This window comes from Lissotriton helveticus, chromosome 6 (assembly GCF_964261635.1).
Source record: "Lissotriton helveticus chromosome 6, aLisHel1.1, whole genome shotgun sequence".
Taxonomy (NCBI): Eukaryota; Metazoa; Chordata; class Amphibia; order Caudata; family Salamandridae; genus Lissotriton; species Lissotriton helveticus.
In genome coordinates, this window is record NC_136067.1 from 437826535 (window position 1) to 437852885 (window position 26351).

The 26351-nt window shown below is 40.8% G+C and overlaps 1 protein-coding gene across 1 annotated transcript in view; it reads right to left on the minus strand.

Moving 5' to 3' along the window:
* The window catches only part of TPO (thyroid peroxidase), a 1097706-nt gene that overhangs the window by 287380 nt on the left and 783975 nt on the right, over positions 1-26351 (minus strand). Inside the window, exons 12-13 of the mRNA XM_078646792.1 lie at positions 22123-22331; positions 15716-15886 (exon numbers count right to left, since the gene is read on the minus strand). Of these exons, the coding sequence (XP_078502918.1) occupies positions 15716-15886; positions 22123-22331 (380 nt within the window). The remainder of the gene's footprint in view (positions 1-15715; positions 15887-22122; positions 22332-26351) is intronic.

Genomic DNA, 26351 nt, shown 5'->3' on the forward strand with positions numbered 1-26351 from the left:
TATAGTATAGATTCCATATACCACAATAACTTCTGTAACAACATGCAAATTATCTACAGATGAGACAGTCTACATTGAATTTAAGACTCTGCATTGGTACCTACACGTTGGTACTTAAATCACCCACACAACACAACAACTCTATTCAGAGCTACCCTACCTCTAAGCACTTTCAATTATCATTTTACTGTTTCACTGAGTTTTCCCCATGTGTGGGGGGGGAGGTGTGTGTGGGGGATGTATGGGGTGTGTCTGTGAGGTGTGTATGTGTGTGTGTGTGTGTCTGGGGAGGATGAGGTGTATAGGTGTGTGTAGGTGTGTGGGGTATGTGGGTGTGGGTGGGGATGTGGGTGTGTAAGGTGTGTGTGTGGGTGTGGGTGTGTGGGGTGTTTGGGTGTAGGTGGGGGTGTGGGTGTGTGAGGTGTGTGTGGGGTGTGTGTGGGTGTGGGGGGTATGTGTGTAGGATGTGTGGATGTGTCTGTGAGGTGTGTGTGTGTGTGGGGGGGAGGTGTGTGTGTGGGATGTGTGGGGTGTGTCTGTGAGGTATCTGTGTGTGCGTGTGTGTGTTGGGGGGGTGAGGTGTGTGTGTGAGTGTGGGTGTGAGGGATGTGGGTGTGGGTGTGGATGTGTAAGGTGTCGGTGTGGGGGTGTGGGCTGTTTGGGTGTGGGTGGAGGTGTGCCAGTGTGAGGTGTGTGTGGGGAGTGTGTGGCTTTGGGGGTGTGGGGTTGTGTGGGACGTATTTGTAGGTACCTAAAACAGCCACAGAACCCAAAAGCTCTTTTCAGAGCTACCCTACCTGTAATCACTCAAAATGATTATTTTACACTATTATTTTCACTATTTTTCACCAAAGTACGCTCCCCGGTACGCGCCCCGGTGCGCGTACCGAGCGCTCCAACCCGCGAAAACCGAAAAAAAAATATATATTTTTTTTACCCGAGGGACCCTTTTATGGCCCCCACATCAAACCTAGGGGGTCAGGGGGGTCTACCCTGCCCCTTTTTGGTTATTTCCCCCTTTGTTTTTACCACCTCTTGTGTCTCGATCCTACCGAGACACAAGATTGCGGCCGCTCCAGACTGTTTCGAATGTTTACAGACACCCGAGAACCAATCAGCTTTCCGTGCGCAAGTCGCGTGGCGCGCCCGGAGCGCTCCCCGGTGCGCGTACCGGGGCGCGGCTATAGATATATACATTTTTTTTAACCTAAATTACTCTAAATCCTCTGGAGCACATATCTTGAGACATAGCAAAGGCACATCGGGCTACCAGTCCCTACAATTTTGCCAAGTTTGGTGAAAATCCATTCAGCCGTTCGAGCTAAAAGTACGACCGACCGCCCTATGGAAATTAACATGGGAAAACACGTTTTGGGACCCCCCTTTTATCTCGGCCCCCGCTTGACGAATCCCCCCCAAACTGTCAGGGAAGGACCGGAGTGCCGCGAGGCAAAGTTGCTGAAAATGTCAGGCAGATTCCTCCACCGGCGCCAAAGTTATTCCAAATAGAATGTTACGATTTTCCTATGGAAATCAATCCTAACTATAACTACCTACTGGCGGTAGGTAGGTACACACACACACATATATATATATATATATGTATAATGTGCTTTTTAATGTAAATGTTAAGAACTAAAAACATTATATAATGTAATATATTTGTAATAATTGTGTTACTTTTTTATATATATATATGTATAAAATGTGTGTGTGTGTATATGTATGTTTATATATATATATGTATATATATATATTCACTGAAAAAACCATAGGTTATAGACCATATATAGTTAGGAATTAGCATTTAAAAAACCTTATTTTACTCACACAAAACCATTGAAATTCCATATATTAGTTAGTTGCACTAACTATATATCGCGCACCCGCAATCCACTGCTGATCATGTCACATATTACATCATTCATGACATGGTCAGTGACATCACTGATGACATCACTGATGACATCTCAAATGACATCACTGATGACATCACTGATGACAACATCCAGTGACTGTATGTTTCTGTAAAGTTAAAATATGTCTTACATATTGAAGAATGAGTGGATGTATAAGTGTCTGGATGAAGGATTTAGTAGGTGCGTGACTGACTGTATGAGTGAGTGATTAAATGTGTCTCACTGAATGCATGGGTTAGTGACTAAACTGTCTTAATTTGTGCATCATAATGTCTGTTGTGATGTAAACTGCTGCATGTGTTGATCATTAGCTATACGAGAGGCTATATGTGTTATTGATTGGTTGCCCAAATATTTGTATGGGAGATTGAGTTTGTGTAGGGGTGGCTGGGAGGTGTGTGACTCTGTGCATAGATGTGTGAGCAGTTGATTCACTAGGTGTATGAGTTCAAGAGTGCATGTGGAAACAGCTACATGGGCAGTTGACTGTGTGCATGAGTGTATTGATGAGTGAATGGATATCTCAATGCTACATGTCATAGTAAGTACATATGTAAAACACAGTACATGTGAGAGTTGGCATATATAAATAACTGTGCATGAGAGCCACTGAATGTGTGAGTGGTTGTATGGATCATTGTGAACTTGTATCAGGGATTGTATAAGAGAGTAAATATGTGTTAGTATATGTTTGAATAAGTAAGGTGTGTATAACTGTATAGTTGAAGAAATGGAGGTGAGATTGTTTATTTGCATGACTGACTAGGTGTGTGAGTAACTCCATGGATGAGTGACAGTGTGTGAGTGTCTGTATACACTGAGTGTATCTAAGGTTATATTAGAGTCTGAAGAGGTTTATCGTATTAGCACAAGAATGATGTCAAATGAGATGTCATCATTGATGTCATCAGTGATGTCATTTGAGATGTCATCAGTGATGTCATCAGTGATGTCACTGACCATGTCATGAATGATGTAATATGTGACATGATCAGCAGTGGATTGCGGGTGCGCGATATATAGTTAGTGCAACTAACTATATATGGAATTTCAATGGTTTTGTGTGAGTAAAATAAGGTTTTTTAAATGCTAATTCCTAACTATATATGGTCTATAACCTATGGTTGTTTCAGTGAATTTTCAAGGTTTTGTAAATGCTAATTCCTAACTATATATGGTCTATAACCTATGGTTTTTTTAGTGAATTTTCAAGGTTTTGTAAATGCTAATTCCTAACTATATATGGTCTATAACCTATGGTTTTTTCAGTGAATTTTCAAGGTTTTGTAAATGCTAATTCCTAACTATATATGGTCTATAACCTATGGTTTTTTCAGTGAATTTCAATGGTTTTTTAATAGCAAATATCATACACTGTCGAATGTCAAGTACGTGGTAAGTAAAAACATTTTCGTGTTTATGCACACTGATCTGCTTTGAATGCTGCCCCCCACCCCTCATTTCTATTAGGAGTACTCTCTCTTTGCAGATAGTGAAGGGTAGTTAACGCAGGCCTTTGCCCCCGTTGTAATCCGTCGTGCCTGCTTCTCTCTCCATTTGATTGATTGTTCTCTTTGGTTCATTCTCTATTTACAAACAAGCACAGAGTCGCAATACTCTGTTTAGTCTTTGCAGATAGCGAAAAATAAATCGTGTAAAAAAACAAAAGGAATCGAGCAAAATCAGTAGGCCACTAATGGGATCTCTTTTTGACCTCGCTAAAATAGAAACATTAGGAACAACCTGTTGAAAATAGCAATGTGTATGTACATAAGCGGCGTTCATTTGTGTTCACAGTACCCCTTGTTGATTGTTTGAATCGAGCATTGAATTGTTCGAAGTTGGTTCTCTTAAGGATCTTCTCTGCCTGCAAACGAGGAAGAATAGGAATATTCTCTCTCCCTTTGCAGATAGTGAAGGGTAGGTAACGCAAGCCTTTAACACGTCGTACCTATTTCATTCCTCATTGATTGATTGATTGTCCGAACATTGACTGTTTGGGAATTAGTTCTTTTTGGAGGTATTCCCTGTTTGCAAATAAACATAGGAAAATCTTTGCAAGTAGTGAAAGGGTATGTAATGCGGACCTTTCTCCCCCGTTGTAATCTGTCATGCCTATCTACTCCCCACTGATTGATGCACCTGTTTCACCCGGACCATTTACTAGAGATAGGTCATCTGGCCCGACCAGAGAGCACCCCTAGTGAAAAGGACATATGCAATAATAACGAAGTGATCACTGTATCCTGTTAACAGAAACTTTAGCATGAAACAACCTGGAAAGAAAAGAATAGGAAAACGAAAATCAGTAGGCCACTGATGAACTTTTTATTAAATAACAAACAAAGAAACGATAACAATACGTAATGATAAAACCTATTATTGTCCTAGAAACAAGAAACGTTAGAAGTAAGCCCGTAATAAGAAACCTGAAAACATCGCCCCTCACTGCCCCAAAACGTGTCTGTCCCACCGCCTGCCACGGCCAAATAACGGCAAACTGGGAAAGATAGAAGTCAGCAGACATCCGCCCCATTCTAGAAACTTCCAAAGGGCAACAGGTTTTCGGCTACGCCCAGCCGGAAGCAACACATATAAGGCGGGTCCTGCTGCCACGCCTCGGCCAGGAGATCATCACGTAGGGTGTAGCCGGAGGAGAGGCCGAGGCCAGCGGGACCCGGCCAGGGGGATTGACAACACTGGAGAGTTTCAGGGGGGGGAATGTCCCTGTCCTCGACCCTCCCCTCTCTCTCCCAGTCCGGCCGCGGTGGCCCTTGACAGTTGCAGGTTGTCCCTCCACTCTCTCTCCGGGTCCGGCCACCAACGGCCGGGGGCTGGGGCCGATGGGATCCGGCTGCAGCCGATGAGCCAAGGAACCCGTTCATGGGGCCAGAGCAAAGGGCGTCCGGCCGCCATCCACCGGAGGTGCGGCCCAAAGACGGACGGGACATTTCTTCTTTCTTTTATAATGGCTGCGACAACACTGGGGGGGGATGTCTTGCACATGCCTCCGACCCCCCCCCCCTCATCCTCATCGCCTGGTCCGGCCATAACAAATGTCAAGCGAGACGCCGTGGGGTGCACTGGGAGGGAGAGACGATGCGAACAGGCCTCTCCCGCCTCCCCAGGTGGAGGCTTCCCAGCTGCACCCTCAGCGCTCCAGGCGCCCGGAAAAGGGTTCTTCCACTTTGGCGATGCTGCAACGTCTCGCCCGGCAGGGTGGAGCCCGTCCGCTCATTTGACCCCGCGATCGCCAGTAGCTACCGAACTCTCAAAATGGCGGTCGACCTGGCAAGAGCGGGCCCAGCATAAAGAAATGGCCCGGTCACTGGTTGACTCCACCACCGTAGTCCTCCACGACCTTGAAGATTCTAGAGGAGCCGCGGGAGTCTCCGACCCCCGCAGACACCCCCGATGGGGAATGACTGCCATGATCGCCCGTGGAGTGACGAAACTGTATCCGCGGGACGTCGGCGCTCCCATGCTGCCACCAGCCTCAGTTTGAATGACTAGAATCCTGCAGACCTCAGTTCCGGTGAAAGCACAGTGTGACCCGGTAGGAAAAATTGTTGCACCCCCCTCCCCTTTTTGACTGATAGTTCAAACCACCGATCCTTTCCTTTGCCCTTTTACCGGAACTATGGACTGCCTCCCCCTCTTTTACATTTTCTAGAGAAAACAAAACATTAACCACTACATTAGCATAGCAGTTGACACCAGAACTGTTTTCAAATTGAAAACCAACAACATCTTCAACAGAATCCTTTTTGTTTCTGCTGTGACCCTGCTACAGCACAGGCATTGTCCCCAGCAGTAATTCTGCAATGCCGATAAGTATAGCTGTGGTGCCTACTGGACTCACTCACCCCCGCGGCGCCCCACGCCGTTATTTGCTGGGCGGCAACTTACTAGACATCACCTTCGTGACATCCAGATTTCAGCGCTTTCTGCTGCCTTGGAACTATTCGCACAACAGACCGCTACTGACAATCCACCCCCCGGGACGCCCCACGCCGGATACCCAAATCAGTGCGGCACCCAGGCAACATCTTCTGAATTTTCATAATTTGAAAGAACTAGTAACATGTCCTCATCAGGAATTTCCTCATGAAATGTCTGCAATGATGATTCTTGTAACTCTATGGTCTCCAAACATTCGATAAATTCGCCATCAAGAGATTGATCAAAAAAATCATTCAAGTCATCTCCTCCTTGTGAGAATATTTCATTATTGGTGCTGTCAATTTCAATAAATGTATTGGATAATTCAAAAGAATTTGCCACGGTCTCTTCGTTGTTTAAATGTTTTTACTGTTTTTGTTTTGTTGTATATATTTATAAGTTATTAAAGTTTTATAATCCTACTACTTTGTTGGAGTGCTATATATTTTTAATATGACACATAATTGTAAAAACTTTGATGTACAAAGAGTCATCCCTGGAATCTTCCGCTTCAGGCTCGGTCCCCTCCCCAATCACAATACAGGATGGTTTTCAGATAGTAGGAACACGTGTGGTGTGACGGATCTCATCGGGTGTGGGCCTTGATCTACTATAACTCCTTTGAAGAGGGGTGATTCTTTACAGCTGGGGCCATAAACTACATCTGCAGGGCTAGCTGATAGCCTGGACAATCGGACACAGAGGAAGAGGAGTGTCAGAGGGTGCGGTAGTGAATAGGGCGAAAGGGAGGTGTCGGGCGGGCACAGAGTGTGTTTCTCAAGGAAGAGCAGCGCAGATGGGGGGAGGTTTATTGCCCATGCATAACACAGAGAGCGGGGGTGATCAGTGCCTGGGGAAGATGCTTGCGAAGGTGGGGAGCCATGCTAAGGATCGACAGCGTGCAGAGAGTGGGTCTGGTCAAGGCATCTAAAATGGCTGCCGTGCACGACAAAAGTGTGGCATTTCAAAAAAGGCAAGATGGCGCAGACAATGTTTTTCAACACTTCCTCATTTCCTTCGAATCGAACGTTAACAGACGTTGGTGCATATTACCAAAGTTAAGCGATATTTATCGCTAACGATGCTTAGCAACGAATTTTTTACCGCTAAGCATCGTCAGAAATTATCGAAGATAAACCTTGCTATTATCAAGGTTTATCGCAAATGCGATAAAAAACGGCCGCAATGCATGAATATCGCTAAAAAGTCAGCGATATTCATGCATTACCGAGCTAATGCTCTTAGCCATGTTATCCACCTCCCATTGGATAACATGGCTAAGAACTGCTCAGGGCAGGTGTTAGTGTTTTGGAGATATTCGCGCTTAGCGCGAATATCTCCAAAAGTTGGTAATAGGAGATAGATATCTTGCATGTTGTAATGCAAGTTATTGTGGTATATGGAACTCATACCATAATCTCTCAGGAAAGCAGAAACTGATCCTTTTGGGACCGCCTGAGAAGGCCTAGGAGGTGAGGGGTACTCTACTTTGCCCCCTTTTCACGTTCCAAACTATTTTTTTTTACTCTCTTCTGTAATTACACAAAATGGCAGCGATAAGATGCATCAGAAACAGACAGTGAGAGAAAGGAGGCCGGAGATGAAGAAGAGATGTCAAATACACATTGGAGATAATATAGTGGGAGAAGGGAAGTAAATATGAGTAAACTTACCATGTAACATAAAAATGTTGCACTCTATACTATAAGTCTCATTTTATACTACAATCACTTTGCTACAACCTCATAAATTAAAAATAAAAATGAATAATGTCTCAAACAATTTTTGATTTCTAAATATAAATTTATTCTTCTGAATTTTCAAAATTTGAAAGAACTAGTAACATGTCCTCATCAGGAATTTCCTCTTCAATCATCTCATCTGGAATCTCCTCATGAAAAGTCTGCAATGATGATTCTTCTAACTCTATGGTCTCCAAACATTCGATAAATTCGCCATCAACAGATTGATCAAAAAAATCATTCAAGTCATCTCCTCCTTGTGACAATATTTCATTATTGGTGCTCTCAATTTCAATACATGTAGTGGATAATTCAAAAGAAATTGCCACGGCCTCTTCATTGTGAGCCATTTTATTTTGATATTGCTTGCTGTAAATTGCAGAAAAAAATAATCACTTTCATTTATCGTTTTTAGTAATACATAATATAAAACTAACTTTATCAAGTATTTAGTATAACAGAAGGACTGTAAATAAATAACAGAAAACATTTTTCAAATTATCTTCAAGTGTACAACATAGTTCCCCTTACAAATTAACAACTCACCTTTTTAAAAGTAGGAGAAGTGTTAGTACTGTGTAATTCAAACACCAGCAATTGACCACCAAAAATTCCTCACAAATGTACCTCAGACAGTAGTATCACAAAATGGCTGTGGTTTCCTCTAATTTTAGATATATACATAACCAATTAACTTTCATCACACACAAATACAAAACCAAAGTAACATTTTAATTGGTTCTAAATTTCAACACTTTCAAATGTGTTTTCCCCATGCAATTTTCCATAGGACATTTAGATACGTCTACAGCCTGAATGGCTGAACGGAATTACACCAAACTTGGCAAAATGGTACATCAAACCTAAGAGGTCAGGGAGGATCTACTATGCCCCCTTATGGTCATTTGCCCCTTCGCTTTGGCCTCCTCTTGTCTCTCGATCCTACCGAGAGACAAGATGGCGGCCGCTACGGACTGTTTGGAATGTTTACAGACGCCGGAGAACCAATCAGCTTCGCTTCACAAAGCTCCGTAACGCGTAAAGTCCGCGACCTGGAGCGCTGCCTGGTCCGCTGTTACAGATATATATCTTTTTTTGAACGTTAATTTCTCAAAATCCACTGGAGCACATATATTGAGACCTAGCAAAGGCACATCGGGCTACCAGTCCCTACAATTTTGCCAAGTTTCGTGCAAATCCATTCAGCCGTTCGATTATTATTATTATTATTTTTTTTGCCCCGCGGGGCCCTTTTAAAACCTCCACATCAAACCTAGAGGGTCAGGGAGGATCTACTATGCCCCCTTATGGTCATTTGCCCCTTCGCTTTGGCCTCCTTTTGTCTCTCGATCCTACCGAGAGACAAGATGGCGGCCGCTACGGACTGTTTGGAATGTTTACAGACGCCGGAGAACCAATCAGCTTCGCTTCACAAAGCTCCGTAACGCGTAAAGTCCGCGAACCGGAGCGCTGCCTGGTCCGCTGTTACAGAAATATATCTTTTTTGAACGTTAATTTCTCAAAATCCACTGGAGAACATATATTGAGACCTAGCAAAGGCACATCGGGCTACCAGTCCCTACAATTTTGCCAAGTTTCGTGCAAATCCATTCAGCCGTTCGGGCTAAAAGTGAGGCCAACCGCCCTATGGAAAACTCAATGTTAAAAACACGTTTTGGGACCCCCCTTTTTTCTCGGCCCCCCCTTGACGAACCCCCCCCAAATTTTCAGGGGCTGCTCAGAAACAAAATGTTCCATTTTCCTGAAAATTTCAGCCAATTCCGTCCACAAACGCCAAAGTTATTAGACATAGAATTTTCAAAAATCCCATAGAGAAAAAATCCTAACTATATACACCTACTGGCGACCGCCAGTAGGTAATATATATTAACTAAAAAAACAATAGGTTTCACACGTTATAGTTAGCTGGATATTTCACCATTGAAATTCCCCTGTTATAGTTAATTATAACTCGCGCGCCCGCAATGCACTGCTGATGACGTCACATATTACATCACTCATGACATGGTCAGTGACATCACTCATGACATCACTGATGACATCTCAAATCACATCACTGATGACATCACTGATGACATCATCCAGTGAATGTGTGTCTTTCTGAAAAATAAATATGTTTTATATATGTATATCTAAAGGTGGACGGAAGAATAAATGGGTAAATAAGTGTTTAAATTGTTTTTTTTGTAAAATTGATCGTATAAGTGACTTATTAAGTGTATCTTAGTGAATACATGTATTCTTGTGTAATGTTTAAATATGTAAATATCTGTATCAGTGTCTCACTTTGTGTATAAGTGTCTGCATGGGTTGGTGAGTAGCTACATGAGTGTGTATATGGGTTATTAGTTTGTTTTTTGAGTATCAGTATGAGTGCCGGTATGGTTTGGTGGGGGGTATAATTTAGCGCATAGTTGCACGAATGACTGACTCACTGTTTGTATGTGTTTTGAAGACAGCATGTGTGCAGAACTGTATGGGTGGATGAGTGTGTGTATGGGTGTGTTAGTGAGTGAATGACTGTCTAAATAGTATCTTTATGAGTAACTACATATGTTTTAATCTAGTATATATGAGTATTGCTGTATGTAAGTGATTATATGTGAGAGTGAGAGATTGGACGAGTTCCTGTAGAAATAAGTATGTGTTTCTATAAGTGATTGTTTAAGAGAGTAAGTATGTGCACGTTTCTGTAAAAGTAAGTGTAGTGGTGTGTGTATAGCTGTATATGCAAATAAATGGATGTTGATAGTTTATTTGCATGTGTGAGTATGTGTGTGAGTAACTCTATAGATGAGTGTCGGTGTGTAACAGGATGTATAGGTGTATGAGTAAATATGATAAGTGAGTACATGTATGAGTGACTATATAGAACTGTTGGTGAATGGGTGGATGTGTATGTAGATGGAGGAATTACTGAATAGGTTGTTGTAACTGGTATTGGTATCTAAATTTTTTTTAAAATTTTAGTTTCTATTTTTGAATGTGTGTATCAAAGGTTATATTAGGGTGAGAGGAGGTCTGCCAGTTTTTCACAAGGATGATGTCATCAGTGATGTCATCAGTGATGTCACTTGAGATGTCCTCAGTGATGTCATGAGTGATGTCACTGACCATGTCATGAGTGATGTAATATGTGACGTCATCAGCAGTGCATTGCGGGCGCGCGAGTTATAATTAACTATAACGGCGGAATTTCAATGGTTTTGTATGAGTGAAATGTCCAGCTAACTATAACATGTGTGAAACCTATGTTTTTTCTGTGAATTTCAAAGGTTTTTTAAATGCTAATTTTTAACTATAACGTGTGTGAAGCCTATGGTTTTTCAGTTAATTTCTAAGGTTTTTTAAACGCTAATTTTTAACTATAACGTGTGTGAAACCTATGGTTTTTTCAGTGAATTTCTAAGGTTTTTTAAATGCTAATTTTGAACTATAACGAGGTGAAACCTATGGTTTTTGCAGTGAATTTCAAAGGTTTTGTAAATGATAAATTTTAAATGTATTAATTGTTATATTTTCTTTATACTGATTTACTACATTATTTTAAATTATTTATTTTTATATATTTTAGTTTTTTAAATTACATTACATATTTTCTATATAAATTGAAAAATAATTGTTTTTAAAAATATTGAAATTGTAATTTTTTATATTTTTTTATATTTTTGTAATCTATATATATTTCATATAGCAGGCAATGATATCCTATGAAAGGCAATTAGAGTTACTGTAAATACGATTAGAATTACTTTTCAGGATCAATAATAGGCTGAAAGATGCAGCACTGAGGTCTCTCCTGATAACAGGTGAGTAAATCCGAATTCGTAGTTTGGCTGATTTTAGAGGAATTTTTTAAAGTTCCAAAACTCCACACAGAAAATTTTTCAAGTGAAACCAGTCAATGTTAGCCTATGGAAGGAAATTCAAGTTACTCTAAGTATGGTTACAATTACTTTTCAGGATCAGTAGTGGGCTGAAAGATGAAGCAATGAGCTCTCTTCTGATAACAGGTGAGTAAATCGGAATTCGTAGTTCGGCTGATTGTTGAGGAATTTTTTTAAGTTCCAAAACTCCACACTTAGAAAATTTTTCAAGTGAAACCAGTGAATGTTAGCCTATGGAAGGAAATTCAAGTTACTGTAAGTATGGTTACAATTACTTTTCAGGATCAGTAGTGGGCTGAAAGATGCAGCAATGAGGTCTCTCCTGATAACAGGTGAGTAAATCGGAATTCTTAGTTCGGCTGATGTTTGAGGAATTTTTTAAAGTTCCAAAACTCCACACTTAGAAATTTTTTTCAAGTGAAACCAGTGAATGTTAGCCTATGGAAGGAAATTCAAGTTACTGTAAGTATGGTTACAATTACTTTTCAGGATCAGTAGTGAGCTGAAAGATGCAGCACTGACGTCTCTCGTCATAACAGGTGAGTAAATCGGAATTCGTACTTCGGCTGATTTTAGAGGAATATTTTGCTCAATAGTGAAGGAAGGGGGCGGGGCCTGAGGAGACATGTGTGCAAACACGCCCTGTGGCGCGTTTTAGGTTGGGGAATATATTCCTCTTCAATCCTGAGGTCATCTGTGAGCCAACTAGCCCATCGGGTACCTCCAGTTTGCTCCAAGGAGCTGCGTTGCAGAGAGGTGTTCAGAGGGCACGCCCCCTTTTTACAACACTCTGCAACGCAGCTCTGTGGCACTTACTAGAGGTACCCGTTGGACAAGTTGGCCCCTAGGGGACCTCTGGATTGAAGAGGAATATATTCCCCAAGGTAAAACGTGCCACAGGGCGTGTTTGCACACATGTCACCTCAAGCCCCGTCCCCTACCTTCATCACTGTGCAAACATGCCCCGTAACGCGTTCTAAGTTGGGGGATTAAGTCCCCTTGCATACTGGGGGTCCCTGGGGGCCAACTAGCACACCAGGAACCTCCAGTATGCGCCAGGGGGCTGTGTTGCAGAGAGGTGTAAAAAGGGGCGCAGCCTCATTACACCTCTCTGCAACACAGCCCCCTGGCGCATTTGCAGAGGGGAACTAATTCCCCTTGCATATTGGGGGTCCCTGGGGGCCAACTAGCCCACCAGGAACCTCCAGTGTGCACCAGGGGGCTGCGTTGCAGAGAGGTGTAAAGAGCCCACGCCCCTTTTTACACCTCTCTGCAATGCAGCCCACTGGCGCTTTTTCAGAGGGGGAACTAATTCCCCTTGCATACTGGGGGTCCTTGGGGGCCAACTAGCCCACTAGCAACCTCCAGTATGCGTCAGAGGGCTGCGTTGTAGAGAGGTGTAAAAAGGGGCGTGGCCTCCTTACACGTCTCTGCAAGGGAGCCCCAGCCCATACTGGAGGCTCCTGGTGGGCTATTCGGCCTCCAGGGACACCCAGTATGTGAGGGGAATTACTTCCCCCTCTGCAAACGCGCCAGGGGGCGCGTTTGCAGAGACATGCAGGGAGGAGGGCCTCCTCCGATCCCAGTTTATAAAAAAATAACTTTTAAGAAGGGGGTTGTGAAGCCCCCCTTCTTTTTCTTTTTTTTTGGCCCTGGGGACCCATCCCCCAGGGCCTGCCCCCAATTTTTTTCAATTTTTTTTTTAAATCAGAAGGGGGCCGCGTGGCCCCCCTCCCGTGGCCCCCCATACAGGTTTTATTTTTATTAAAAACAAAGCCCCGCGGGGTGGCGGTCCCTGGGGCTGCGGGGAGGCAGTGAGCCCCCCGCATACTTTAGAACAAAGCCCCGGGGGGTGGCGGTCCTCGGGGTTCGGGGGGTCTTACAGGCCCCCCATCAATCCGCCCGCCATCCTATCAGTGTTTGGGACCGCCAGCCATTAGGGCGGGGGTCCCGTGGGGGGGATTAGGATGGGCCCGTCAATGTGGCAGGCGCATCCTGCATGTTTAGCATGTTTATCCCACCACAATGCTAAAATTGCACATATGCATTTGCATTAACAAAGCGACAGGCACTGCGCGGTGCCTACCGCTTTGTTAATGCAAATGCAGGGGGGTACAACAGGTACCCCCTGTGTGCACCTGTCCTTCACTCCGGTGGGCCCGGCCCCCCGAAGTGAAGACCGCATGCCGATGCCGTCACGGAAAGGCATCTGTTTTGGGCAATGTTAATATGGCTGGCGGTGTCTAATAGACACCGCCACCATATTAAACCTTTTCCGCCACGGTCGCAAGGCGACCGGGGCGGAAAAGCGGCGGACGGTCTTTCCATCCGCCGCGGTCCCCCCCGCCATCCTAATATGGAGGGGGGAATTTAGGTGCGGATGGTGGGCGGATTGCCTCCGCCAGGCTGGCGGTGGCTACTGCCAGTCTGGCGGGAGCAATCCGCCCACCATCCTAATGGGCCCCTGAATGTCAAGGACCTGAAATGACTGATTCTGGTTGTGACAAGTTAAATGGTCTTTGATCTGATATCTTATTTTGGAGAGCACACACGGAACAAGAACTAAGAAATTGCTCTATGGTCTATGCTCTATGGTCTCTACAACAGTTCACCAAACAAGACCTAAAAATTGTTCCCCATTCTTTGCAGAGGTTGGCCACCAAAAAGATCGGTTCCAAGATATTTTTTTGACTCTGTGATGAGTATGTCTTTTTCAGAAAAAAGTAGGTACAAATTTTACTGATTCGGTATTTTCGAATCGGTAACTGCTATGTAGAATAAAAATCGTTAAAAATTACCGAATCGTTAAGATTCAGTAATTACCGAATCTGTATTTACCGATTCGGTAATTGCCATTCATTCCTATGGGCCTGAAGGCCCATAGGAATGAATGGCAATTACCGAATTGGTAAATAGCGATTCGGTAAAATAGGGAAAGAGTCAAGGGTGGCAGGGTGTAACTTTGACACCCTGTTGCACCCCTGATTAGTGCTTGTGTGCACATGTGGCACACATGCATGCCCTAAGGGCATGTAAAACTGCCACATGGCACAGTTGAAAATGCATTGATTTTCATTTTCTATGGTATGCCGTATTTACCACCAATAACGAATCCTTAAACCACATGAGCACTGTTCAAAGTGCTTCCTACATGTCATTTACCGATTCGGTAAATGATGATTCGGTAAATACCAAATGAGTAAATACCTATTCAGTATTTACCGAATCTGTAAATTGGCCCCCTACATAACAAAAGCCTATTACCGGTCGGTAACTGCCGATTTCGGCCGTTACCGACCGGTAATGGCCTTCCTTCATTTGGCCCCAGATTCCTTGGAATTCAATTGTTGCAGCATTGATTACACATGAACTTACTGTGGCCATTTTGAAATAACTATTTTTAATAAAAGAAAACGTTTTCTAAGATTGCCACAAGGGTGTGCTTAAGCAAGTGTGCACAAACAATATGGGGCTTTCTTGGAATGATGTGAAAACCATTTAATTATAGCCACCTGCTGACAAAGTGGTGGCCGGAAGGTAATGAGAGATGGCTGAGAGGCAAACAGACAATGGGGTGCCTATTTTTTACATACGGAGACTAGGATAAGGGAAAGATTAGGACAGCAGGGAGAGCAAGTACAGATGGAGATATGGAGATAATATCGTCTTTCAATACCTGCAATGCATGACACCAGCAGTGGCAGAAAGCCGACATGGTGGGGCCAAAATGCTCTTTAGATATGGCAAACACAACAATAGGGATGAAAGACATCAATTCAGGAGCAAAAACGTGAGAAAAACAAAAATCCCAAAAAAACATGAGCTAAGGGTTGACTTAAATCCATTCTAAGTGTATATTAGATACAATAGCTCTGTTGCCATCTGACAGTTAAAGCTGAATGTAGGCAAGACCTGCGATAGTACTGCATGAAGTAACAAAAAAGAGTGGTCAGGGAAGAACTATATTTATTCTGCATTTAATGAGACTATTGAGACATAAGCAACTTGTCCTGGACCACCACAGGTAAACTTGCATGGCAAGTGAACTGCTCATGCACTATTGTTTTTAAAGAAATGCCATTCATGAACTAGATGAGCATCTTTTTCAAAATAATGTGCATGCTAAACTTGACAAACATTTAATCATTAGACCTCGATGTGTGACTAGGTAAATATGTGAAGTGAACATTTACCAAATGTATACCTTTGCAGACTGGAGGCAGAGATGTCCAGTGGTTGTCTAGGCAGGTTATTTCTTCCTTTCCCTCCAAGTGATAACCATGATGGCACGAGTAAACTACAATTGAGTCTTTGGATTCTGAACACAATACAAAATCTCCATTCGGAATCTTCTCTGGAAAACCACAAGGGCCAGCTTAATGATAAAGAAATCAAAGTTAGCATTGACTTAGGTATTGGAATGTAACCCTTTTTCAGGCTAATCTGAACAGTTTAGGATGACATTACTTTGAATATTTGATTACAAGAACAAACAGCACATTTAGGGCCAGATTACGATGTCGTTTGGACACTGTTGTGACCAAATCTGGTCTGGACTAGTTTTCAAATGAATCGGTTCCTGCGAGTCCAGACGACAGATTAAGATGCTTCCCAATATAGTTCGGTTGGACTCGCATTGACTTCAATGGGAGGCTGTGTTCTGAAAGAGAACACAGGCTCCCTCTAAAAAAAGGTGTGTTTGATGAAAACCTTGCTTACTGTGGCAGGCACCAAGGGGTGCATGGTTGGGAAGAGGGGTCCCATGGGTAATCCCATGAGCTACATCCGTATGTCTCCGGGTGAAGGGGGCCCTGCTACTGGCCCCCATAGACTGATTCTGGCAGCTGTTTCGTCTCGGGCGAACCGAATCGGAATGGCTGTCTGAATCGGTCATCGTAATTGTTTTTCCGCAAACTGTGCCCATAGATCTGTAGGATTCAGCTCGGAAAGGATCAGACTGTCACAATGCCTTTTGGAACTGATTCGGACTGCTCGAATGGTTTACGGGCATCATAATCGGTCGTTGGGAAATCTGTTCGATTCGGATGGGAACAAGTGTTCTGATTTGGATTCTGCAATAGCGAATGCCATCCGGAGCCCTTCCTAATGAGATCGTAATTGGCCCCTTTGAAGTATATTGACAAGTTCATATATTTTGCAGATATGTATGTGTTACACCGCTATAACTGAATTACAGTAGTATCTTGTATATCTTATAAATGTGGGGTCAGATGCCCGCAGAGTATGCAGTAGAGGGCCTAGTCAGAGGACTGGGTGCAGGGTCTTTCTAGTTTCCAGGTCCTTTGAACCACTCTTCTTTCTGTGAATTTCCAAGGCCATTTCTTTGTGGAGTTGAGTCACTGGCGTGGCTTAGGGACTGGGCCTGGCTACTCAAACCCTGGTACAGGCAGGTTATAGAGCCTTCTCATATGTCATGATCTGCAACCAACCCTTGCTTCACATGGCTAGATCATCATGCGATGTTTGGGTAAGATGCTTACTGTAGGTTGTGCAGAGGCCTGCAGTGATTCTCTACTGTGTACAGCCTAGGTCAGTCCACAGTGATTGTTAGCCATAAACAGTAGCTGAGGTCCCAAAAAACAATTCCATGTGGAATATGCACTTAAAAACTCCAAACCTTAAAGTAAAGTTAAGGATACGTTTGCTCATAACACCTTAACCTTTGGTTAACCTCTGAATTCACTGAAAAAGGCACTGTTAAAGTGCAGTTGTGGTTTGCAAGCAAAACTTAATGACCACTGAAATTTGCAACTACAACTTGCACCCCCATCATGGACTACTTATGAGGGGTAGATATTGCAACCCACATTGTATATTAAATGAAATTACAGTAACACAAACAACATGAAAGAAAAACACTTTCTACATCAGCAGCACACACACATTCACCATCTCAAAAATGTAAGCTCAGAAAAAGCACATATTTACTGTTAAATAAACACCCAATATCATACTACAACACACATACCATGTAATACAAACATTTAAGTGACGAACACAAATTAAAACTTGTGGACCTAATTAGAAAGGTAAGTATAAATGTTGATATACTCACTGCAACCTGCAGTAACTTCATACTTATACAATTTTACTACTAGTTGCATATTTGCATTTCTCCATCACTTCAAATCTGGAGTTGGAGCCTGCAATAATTTTTAAGTAGAAGTTTAAGAGTAGTAACTTTTTACACATAGGCAGAGTTTTGCACCACTGGAGCAGGGATCTCCGTAAGGTAAAGTATCATGAAAATATTAGCTCTTAATAATTATAAAAAATGTTTTAAAATAGATTATTATGAAAATGTAAATTAATTTAAAACAATTATTACTAACCTAGAATTAAATTAATTGAATGTTACAGTACATTAACCCAACAAAATAAATGATTAAATAAAGAACATTTATTAATTACATTTGTAATTATTGTAATTTTTTATAACTCCTACATTCACTACCATTTTTAATAAATATTATCGAAACATATTTTTTTTATGTAACTTTAAATAATGGTAATCTTTAATTGAAAGTTATTTAATTATGCTTCACCAAAATGTAAATATTAATTTAGATTATTTTAAAGAAAATAAATAAATGTAACTTTTAAAACGCCAAAAATATATCTATATAATAAAAAATTCAGAATGATTTTTATTTTAGTGAATATTATTTCCTATGGGATGCCAAATTAAGCCTCCATTATTTTCTATGGGAGTGTGTTGCCGCAGATATGAGTGGACATGTGTGGTGCTGGGTTTGCTCCAAGACTGGAATGGGGTACATTTATGACTGTTTTGGGTCACTTTTGTCTGTAATTACTTTGGAAGTGCAGTTTTTGAATAGCAATAGGCTTACTCTTTTTTGGTTGGATGTTTGCATTTGTTTGTCCCACCCTAAGCCCCTCCTTGCCCCTCCCTAAGCCCAACAAGTATTCCCACATTCCCACCCATTTAATAGTAATCATTGGCCATTTTACAGACACCCCACTAGGTTCCTCCCACATTTACCTTTGGTCGGAGCATTTAGGGCTGCATCGTAATGGGCCAGTCGGTTTCCTTTCCGACTGCCTCATGGTGTTCGAGGCGGTCGGTAAGGAAACCTGCTGGTCATTCCCCTGGCTTCTGATGAGTTTCCAGAGCCCGTCTGCCAGTTGGAAGCCGGCATGTAATCTCGGGGTGGGGGGGTCTTTCTGCAATGGAGATTATGATCATGCTTTCTGACATGGTTTCCATACCAGTCTGTCTGACATTGAAACCACGTTGGAAGCATGTATAGGGGCCCCCATTGGTGCACGGCCTCCGATTGGAGGCCAAGGGGGCACTTAGGGTGCCTCACAGTTGATCCCTGCACAGTTGATCCCTGTCCATGAGGTGTCTGCCATGGGGGTGAAGGGATGAACCACACCTCCCATTTCACTATGGGAGCATGTATTATGGTCAATTTAAGGATGTAATGCATGCTCCCATAGTAAACCGCCGACCATGTGTTGGTTGGTCTCATGACTGGGTCGGTGTTGGGGGGAAGTGATTCCGCCCAACAATCATAATGAGCCCCTAAATGTGTATGTGCGGAGACCTCCGCAACCAGGACGTAGAATTCCACCAAAATAGATTCAAGAGGCAGAAGTCTCCACACATAGGCCTGTAAATAGCATTTTGTAATGACTCAGTATAACTATTTTAGTACTACTAAACAAACTACAAAGTGCAGTGAATAGGCCAGCTAGAGCTAGAGACCACATGTAGCAACACATAGCAATATATACACCATTTGCATGTAACATATATTAAGATATAAATATGCAAACAGAAATATTCCCTTTAAAAACAATACCTCATCCTAGTTTATAATAAGAGTTCAACACACAACATACACCTAGGTAACTATTTGGCAAACATTCCACCATTAATACAGAAGAAGAGACACAGCAATATGCTGCACAATAATATATTTAACCAACAAAAATATCTTTATTGTGGTCAGATTACACTGTCTTAGACAGTAAATCTAAAACAATGTATTATAAACTTAGTTTGTACTCCAATGACATAATCAGCAAAAGTTTTATTTTTATATTACATATCATAAATGCAATATAAAATATAAATATTTAAAAGTGTAAAAGTACACAAGTTCAAACAAACATATATACATATGCATTATGCTCCAACATAACAAACATAACTCTATCATTCACAGTAGGGCCAGCTAAATTCTATTTCAGGTTCCTAATGATGCAAAGGACAATGCATTAATCTATGATTTTATAATCCACATCTATCCTAGAAACTTAGCAACAGAGATAGGGAGGATTCAAATGGAGATATCTGCACATCTAGGTGAAACAAAGGTGTACAAATACCTTTATAAATCAAAACTGGCACTTCTATCGCACTAATATTTGCCTATGTTACTTGTTTACCATGCTGTTTGTGATTTTGAGGTGGATTAAAGTATAGCTGCACTAATAAAAGTGTGATCTAAACAGTTTTACCAGATGCGTCTGTTAAAGGCCAAATTCGTCTGTCAGAGTTTTACTTTACAAATGGAGACCAGAATTTGAGACCAATTTCACTTGCTGAAATATAATAAAGTGTACAGTTCAAAATCCAATGCATAAATTCCATTTGCAGGTTTATGTCTTCATTAAAATAATAATATATAAACACAGTGCTCTATGTTTTGGTGCCCAAATCTGCTGAAGTTTGTGGAGCGTTTCAGAATAGTAGAAAGACTAAAATAGGGATTTCATATGGAACATTCCAGCTTACAAAAGCCACAGGAATCTAGTTTGCTTGTTTTCTGTGGCATGTTATAATGGGTTTCTGGGTCTGACTTCATAACTGATTCAGGAAACATTCAAATATATACGAATGAAAAGCATGTAATTGGCAGAAATTGTATTTAGATTTTTAAAACTTGCATATATGAAACAGAAGTGAACAAATGGCCCTGTATGGGTTCATACTGGTCAAAGTGATAATCAATAGAACAATTGCTGGTTGCTTTTTTACATGGTACCCCCAGGTTTGTAACGTTTTCTTTCCCCTATTTATGCTGGCATTAGGACTCTGCAAAGTAACACTCCGATTCAGTACCAAAGTGTGTGTGTTCAGCCCCTAAAATGTTAGTTTCACCTATTTGATCTACTGTTCTTTCCTTGCTAAATGGTAAAGAGCGATTTTGTTGTAGTGTAATTATTCAAAATTATGTAGAATCACGCAAGGAGCATAACACAGCATTGAGTGCTATTTTCTTAGTGCAAAATGAACCCTCAAGTCCAAAATGGACCTGAAGTTGCATTTTGCACCAGGAAACAGAACGCGAACGTCAGCAGCCCGTAGCCACTCATTTGTTCATTGTTCCTGTACTCTTGTGGTAGGAGTTCTTTGGAAAGTTACTCATAATTACGTGAATGGCTATAATCGTATAATTTTTGGGACATTTTATGTCCAAATGTAAGTCTAGGTGGTGACCTCCACTCTGCTCGCGGAGTTTACAGAGATTTCCGCACTCGGAGTTACACGGATCAGGCAGAGTTCAGAAAAACTCCGCTCTGCTTAGCGGAGCAGAGTTTTTTCCTCGTTTGCGATCATCAACATCAAGTTGGCGAGCAGTAGTGTGGAAAATCAACCTCCCAGCGACATTTCTCAATGCAGGCGGAAGGTTTTCTCATTGTGAGTGGTAGCGTATGCTCGCAACCGCTCGCATTGCGAAACTGTCCGTTCGCATTGAGAAAGCTGCTGCTCAAGGAAAAATCTACTTGGGCTGCAGAAAGGAAGCAGTGCACACTTGTGCTGTGCATGGTGCCGTCCGCAATGATTGCAAAGGGCAGACAAGCACCTGGCACTGAAAATCACTGCAAACAGCATTTATCCAATGTACTCCACTGCTTGCGTAGCTCCGCATAACGTGGCTGAGTTTGTTTTGTACTTTGTGGAGTTCTGTGTGGCAGAACTCCGCAAACTCCACCCAGGCTTAGTCAAAAAAGTAACACAAAATTACCAAAATTACTCTGAATACTCCAGCGTCATACAAATTTTGCCAAGGGCTAATCAGTGCATGAAAGTTAAATTAAATGTTATTAATGTACAGCAATGCGGATTTACAACATCCACATGTATGATCAAAAATGTTTGTCTGCCTGTGGCACTACTGTGGTGAGGCTGGGCGCAGTTTAAAGCATTGCAATCACACATTGAAAGGAATAGTGCCTTTTCCATGAAGGTAATCCTATTTTAATGCATTTCTGAATCAATCCTAAAGTGTGTAAAATAATACAACACATCTCAAACAATTCTTTATCATGTTTTTATTTCACTTCTACTATTCTTTGCCTTGGAAAAAAGCATACTTCTATCTACAAATCACGTCTCAATCATGGTGTGAGAGCTGCATGTGAACTTTTCAGTCCATGTTACTAATTCTCTTAGTCAATGTTTTTACAGCCAATAATCAACAGTGATCTTGTATTAAAAAAGTCGAGTAAAAACACCTTTTGTAGCAAGATATATCCAATATAATTCAATCTTAATTAGAGCATAAAAAGCAGTTAACAAAATATCATGTTTTTAAGCGCTCAATGTCAACTTACCTTGATTAGGAGCTTCCTTCCAAGCTGCTAAATCCATTCCGGGGATTTGACTACATGAAACAAAGTCGTGGGGGTATTTCCCCAGTAGAAATGCATCAATGGGTACCTGGTAAACTCCTGCATTATCACAGATTATACGGGAAAGGGAGTGCTTTTTTAGCTGATTTTGTTGATCATGTGTAAACATTCCATTGTTTTCCCACCAAAACCTGAAAGCATTTGTGTCAAGCATTATAATTTATAAATAATATAGTTAACATTGTTTATTTTTTTTATTGATGTAGAAAAGACATTATCTCAAATAGAAAATACAATCAACAAAAAGTCATTATAACAGACAAAATAATTCATTATAGAAAAACAAATTGATGTCACTCATCCTAGCTTTGCAAAAATGTCAAAATCTTTGTAAGAATTCGGCTATTACCGTATACAAATTTTCAAACATTTTGACCCTCATATTTTTGGGAGCCATTGACTGAAAGTAACAACATCAGCGAATTTCCAATTAAGTGAAATCAATTATCCATCAATAAGTGTGGCTATAAATAAAAACAGTTACTGCCCAACGGGAATCTCTTGGTGGTGCAAGATTATACTAAACAGTGTTTTGTAGATATCGGGCATTCAGTTAGCATTTTGACTAGAAACAAGGATGGTCTTTCCCAAAAATGATACAATGAGGGACAAGTAAAGCAAATATGAAGCCAATCTCCCTTTTCATCTCTGCACCTAAATTATGCTGATGAAACTGCAGCATGCATTTTATGGATAAACTGTGGTATTCAATACCACATCAACCTGCTGAAATGAGCCATTATCCATTATGTACAGGTTAAATAGCTTTGGAGCTCAATTGATTATTACAAAACCTCTATTGGGACGCATCGATCTTACAGCTGATTGTGGATGCAATTTTGCTTAAAAAAAGGGGGTACCACTTCCTCATATAGGCCCTCATTTTGATTTCGGCTGCACCGCCACTGACAGGCTGTCGATGGCAGTCTGCCTGACAAAAAGGGAGTTGGTTCGATGCTGAATTACAATACAGGCGGTTGGGGTGAATATGTCGGGGCGAAGACTACTGCCAACTACAGGTTCAAGGTACTCATCAGGGGCGGTGGTAAGACTCTAATCCATACAATGGAGGCAATGCCTGCGCAGACACCACTGTAGGGATTAGGATGTCCCTTTATGATTGCCTTGACATGGCAGTCATACCTCCCTAAAAAGGCAGCCGAAAAGAGATTTGCATGGCACTCATCCTTTGTGGGCTACTGCCAATGTGGGGCCCCCCTAAGATCTATGCTCATGTGCCAGGCATCACATGGTGCATGGATGTTTGAAAAGCCTTTTTCTTCTGTGGCTTCTGATGCCGCCTGGAAAAGGACCAGAGCACAAGCCGCAGCAGAAAAATGCATTTTACGACCACCTGCATGGTAGTTGGATCGATAATAGGGCATGCAAGCCCGCCGACACATTGTCGGGCGACAATAGCAGTCTGCTATCCAAGCGCCATTGTAATTGGGCCCATAGTTTCGGATATGATACAAACTATTTAGATGAGCTTCAAAATAGAGTTTGCTAATACTTTTGGCTCCCTCCCTAAATTACTCTTTATAACCACTGCAAACATTTCTAATTTGAATAAAAGAGCCAGCTTGAAAATAATCCTTACATGTATAACATACAAATCTATCCCATTAGCTAAAAGTAGGTCTATCGAACTGTAGCCCTTATGCAATGCAGTTGGATAAATGTAAAGATAAATTGAAACTGGGAATGTTATATTCTTGTCCAGTCATTCTATTGGTTTTTATATGTGGCAACCTATATCTAGATATTTTCATGATTTGGGGTATTTTTAAAAATGTGAAAAGCTTGGATCCTGCTTCTCTAATCATCCTATCTAAGTAGAAATTCTTGTGAGCATTGTTGGTGGTAGCTGTTTGGGTTAACATATCCAAAAGGACTGCCTGATAATATATTTTAATTCTGGGAAGTCCCAGCCCTCCTTCTTCCTAATCTAATAGCAGGTAAACAGTCATAATATCGATTCCAAAATATAGAATGGACATAATATCGAAGTAAAAATATAAAATGGACAAAATATCGAATGGACACAATATAGTGGTTAAAAATATCGAATTTAAGGTAAGTAATATCGATTTTCAAAATATAGAAGTCAAAATATCGAAGTATACAATATAGGCATTAAATATATCGATTCTTTAATAATATCAATTTTTTTAAAGTGTTTTGTATGATAGTATATGTGTGAAAAGTGTATATTAATTTTTGTAATGTATGGTTAATGTATTTTAAGTAATGAATTTTATGTTATTTAATTTTTGCGTAATTTAATTCTGTAGCAGGTTGTGGGTTTATAGGGGAATAGGGTGGGAAGTAATTTAATTATATTAAATTAAATAATAATTTTTAGCAATTATTAATAATTATTAATTAAATTTTGCTTTCTAGTTCTGTAGCGGGTTGTGGGTTTATAGGGGAATAGGGTGGGAAGTAATTTCATTGTAATTAATTAAATATTTTTATTTATTTATTGGTATTCATTTTGAATTTATTGTTATTTTTTAATTGGTAATTAATTTTTATTAATTGCCAATTAATTTGTATTAATTGATTAATTGTTAATTATGTTAATTTTCTAAATTTATTTTCTGTAGCGGGTTGTGTGGTTATAGGGGAATAGGGTGGGAAGTAATTTAATTGTAATTAAGTAAATTATTTTTTTCATTTATTGGTATTGATTTTAAATTTATTGTTAATTAATTTTTAAATTGGTAATTAATTTCTATTAATTGGCAATTAATTTGTATTAATTGGTAATTATTTTGTATTAATTAAATATTTGATAATTATGATAATTGTATTAATGTATTTTCTGTAGTGGGATGTGGATTTATAGGGGAATAGGGTGGGAAGTAATGTAATTGTAATTAATTACATATTAAAAATACTTTTTGTGTATTGATAATTAATTTACTGTTAATTTTTAATTGGTATTAATTTTTAATATTAATTCGTTTTTGTTATTGAAAATTAATTAGTTAAATAATTATGAATAGGTTATTAATTTCTAATAACTAATATATAGTTGTATTTCTAATTAATTATTACATAATATTAAATTGGTTATTAATTTCAATTAATGTTTTATTGGTATTGATACTTAATTTATTTTTAATAATATATTAAATCATTACTTTCCCTACTGTTAAACTCACTGGAGTGGGAATAGTAATTTTCACTCTCCCGCTATCCAACGCTTTCCCTACTGTTGCACTCTCTGGAGTGGGAATAGTATTTTTAACCCCTACGCTATCCAACGCTTTCCCTACTGTTGCACTCTCTGGAGTGGGAATAGTAATTTGTACCCCTACGCTATCCAAAGCTTTCCCTACAGTTGCACTATCTGGAGTGGGAATAGTAATTTTCACACTCCCACTATCCAACGCTTTCCCTACTGTTGCACTCTCTGGAGTGGGAATAGTATTTTTTACCCCTACGCTATCCAACGCTTTCCCTACTGTTGCACTCTCTGGAGTGGGAATAGTAATTTTTACCCCTACACTATCCAATGCTTTCCCTACTGTTGTACTCTCTGGAGTGGAAATAGTAATTTTTACCCTTCCAATATCCAACGCTTTCCCTACTGTTGCACTCTCTGGAGTGGGAATAGTAATTTTACCCCTACGCTATCCAACCCTTTCCCTACTGTTGCACGCTCTGGAGTGGGAATAGTAATTTTTACCCTTATGCTATCCAACGCTTTCCCTACTGTTGCACTCACTGGAGTGGGAATAGTATTTTTTACCCCTACGCTATCCAACACTTTCCCTACTGTTGCACTCTCTGGAGTGGGAATAGTAATTTTTACCCATACGCTATCCAACGCTTTCCCTACTGTTGCACTCTCTGGAGTGGGAATAGTATTTTTTACCCCTACGCTATCCAACGCTTTCCCTACTGTTGCACTCACTGGAGTGGGAATAGTATTTTTTACCCTCCCGCTATCCAACGCTTTCCCTACTGTTGCACTCTCTGGAGTGGGAATAGTAATTTTTACCCTTACGCTATCCAACGCTTTCCCTACTGTTGCACTCACTGGAGTGGGGATAGTATTTTTTACCCCTACGCTATCCAACACTTTCGCTACTGTTGCACTCTCTGGAGTGGGAATAGTAATTTTTATCCCTACGCTATCC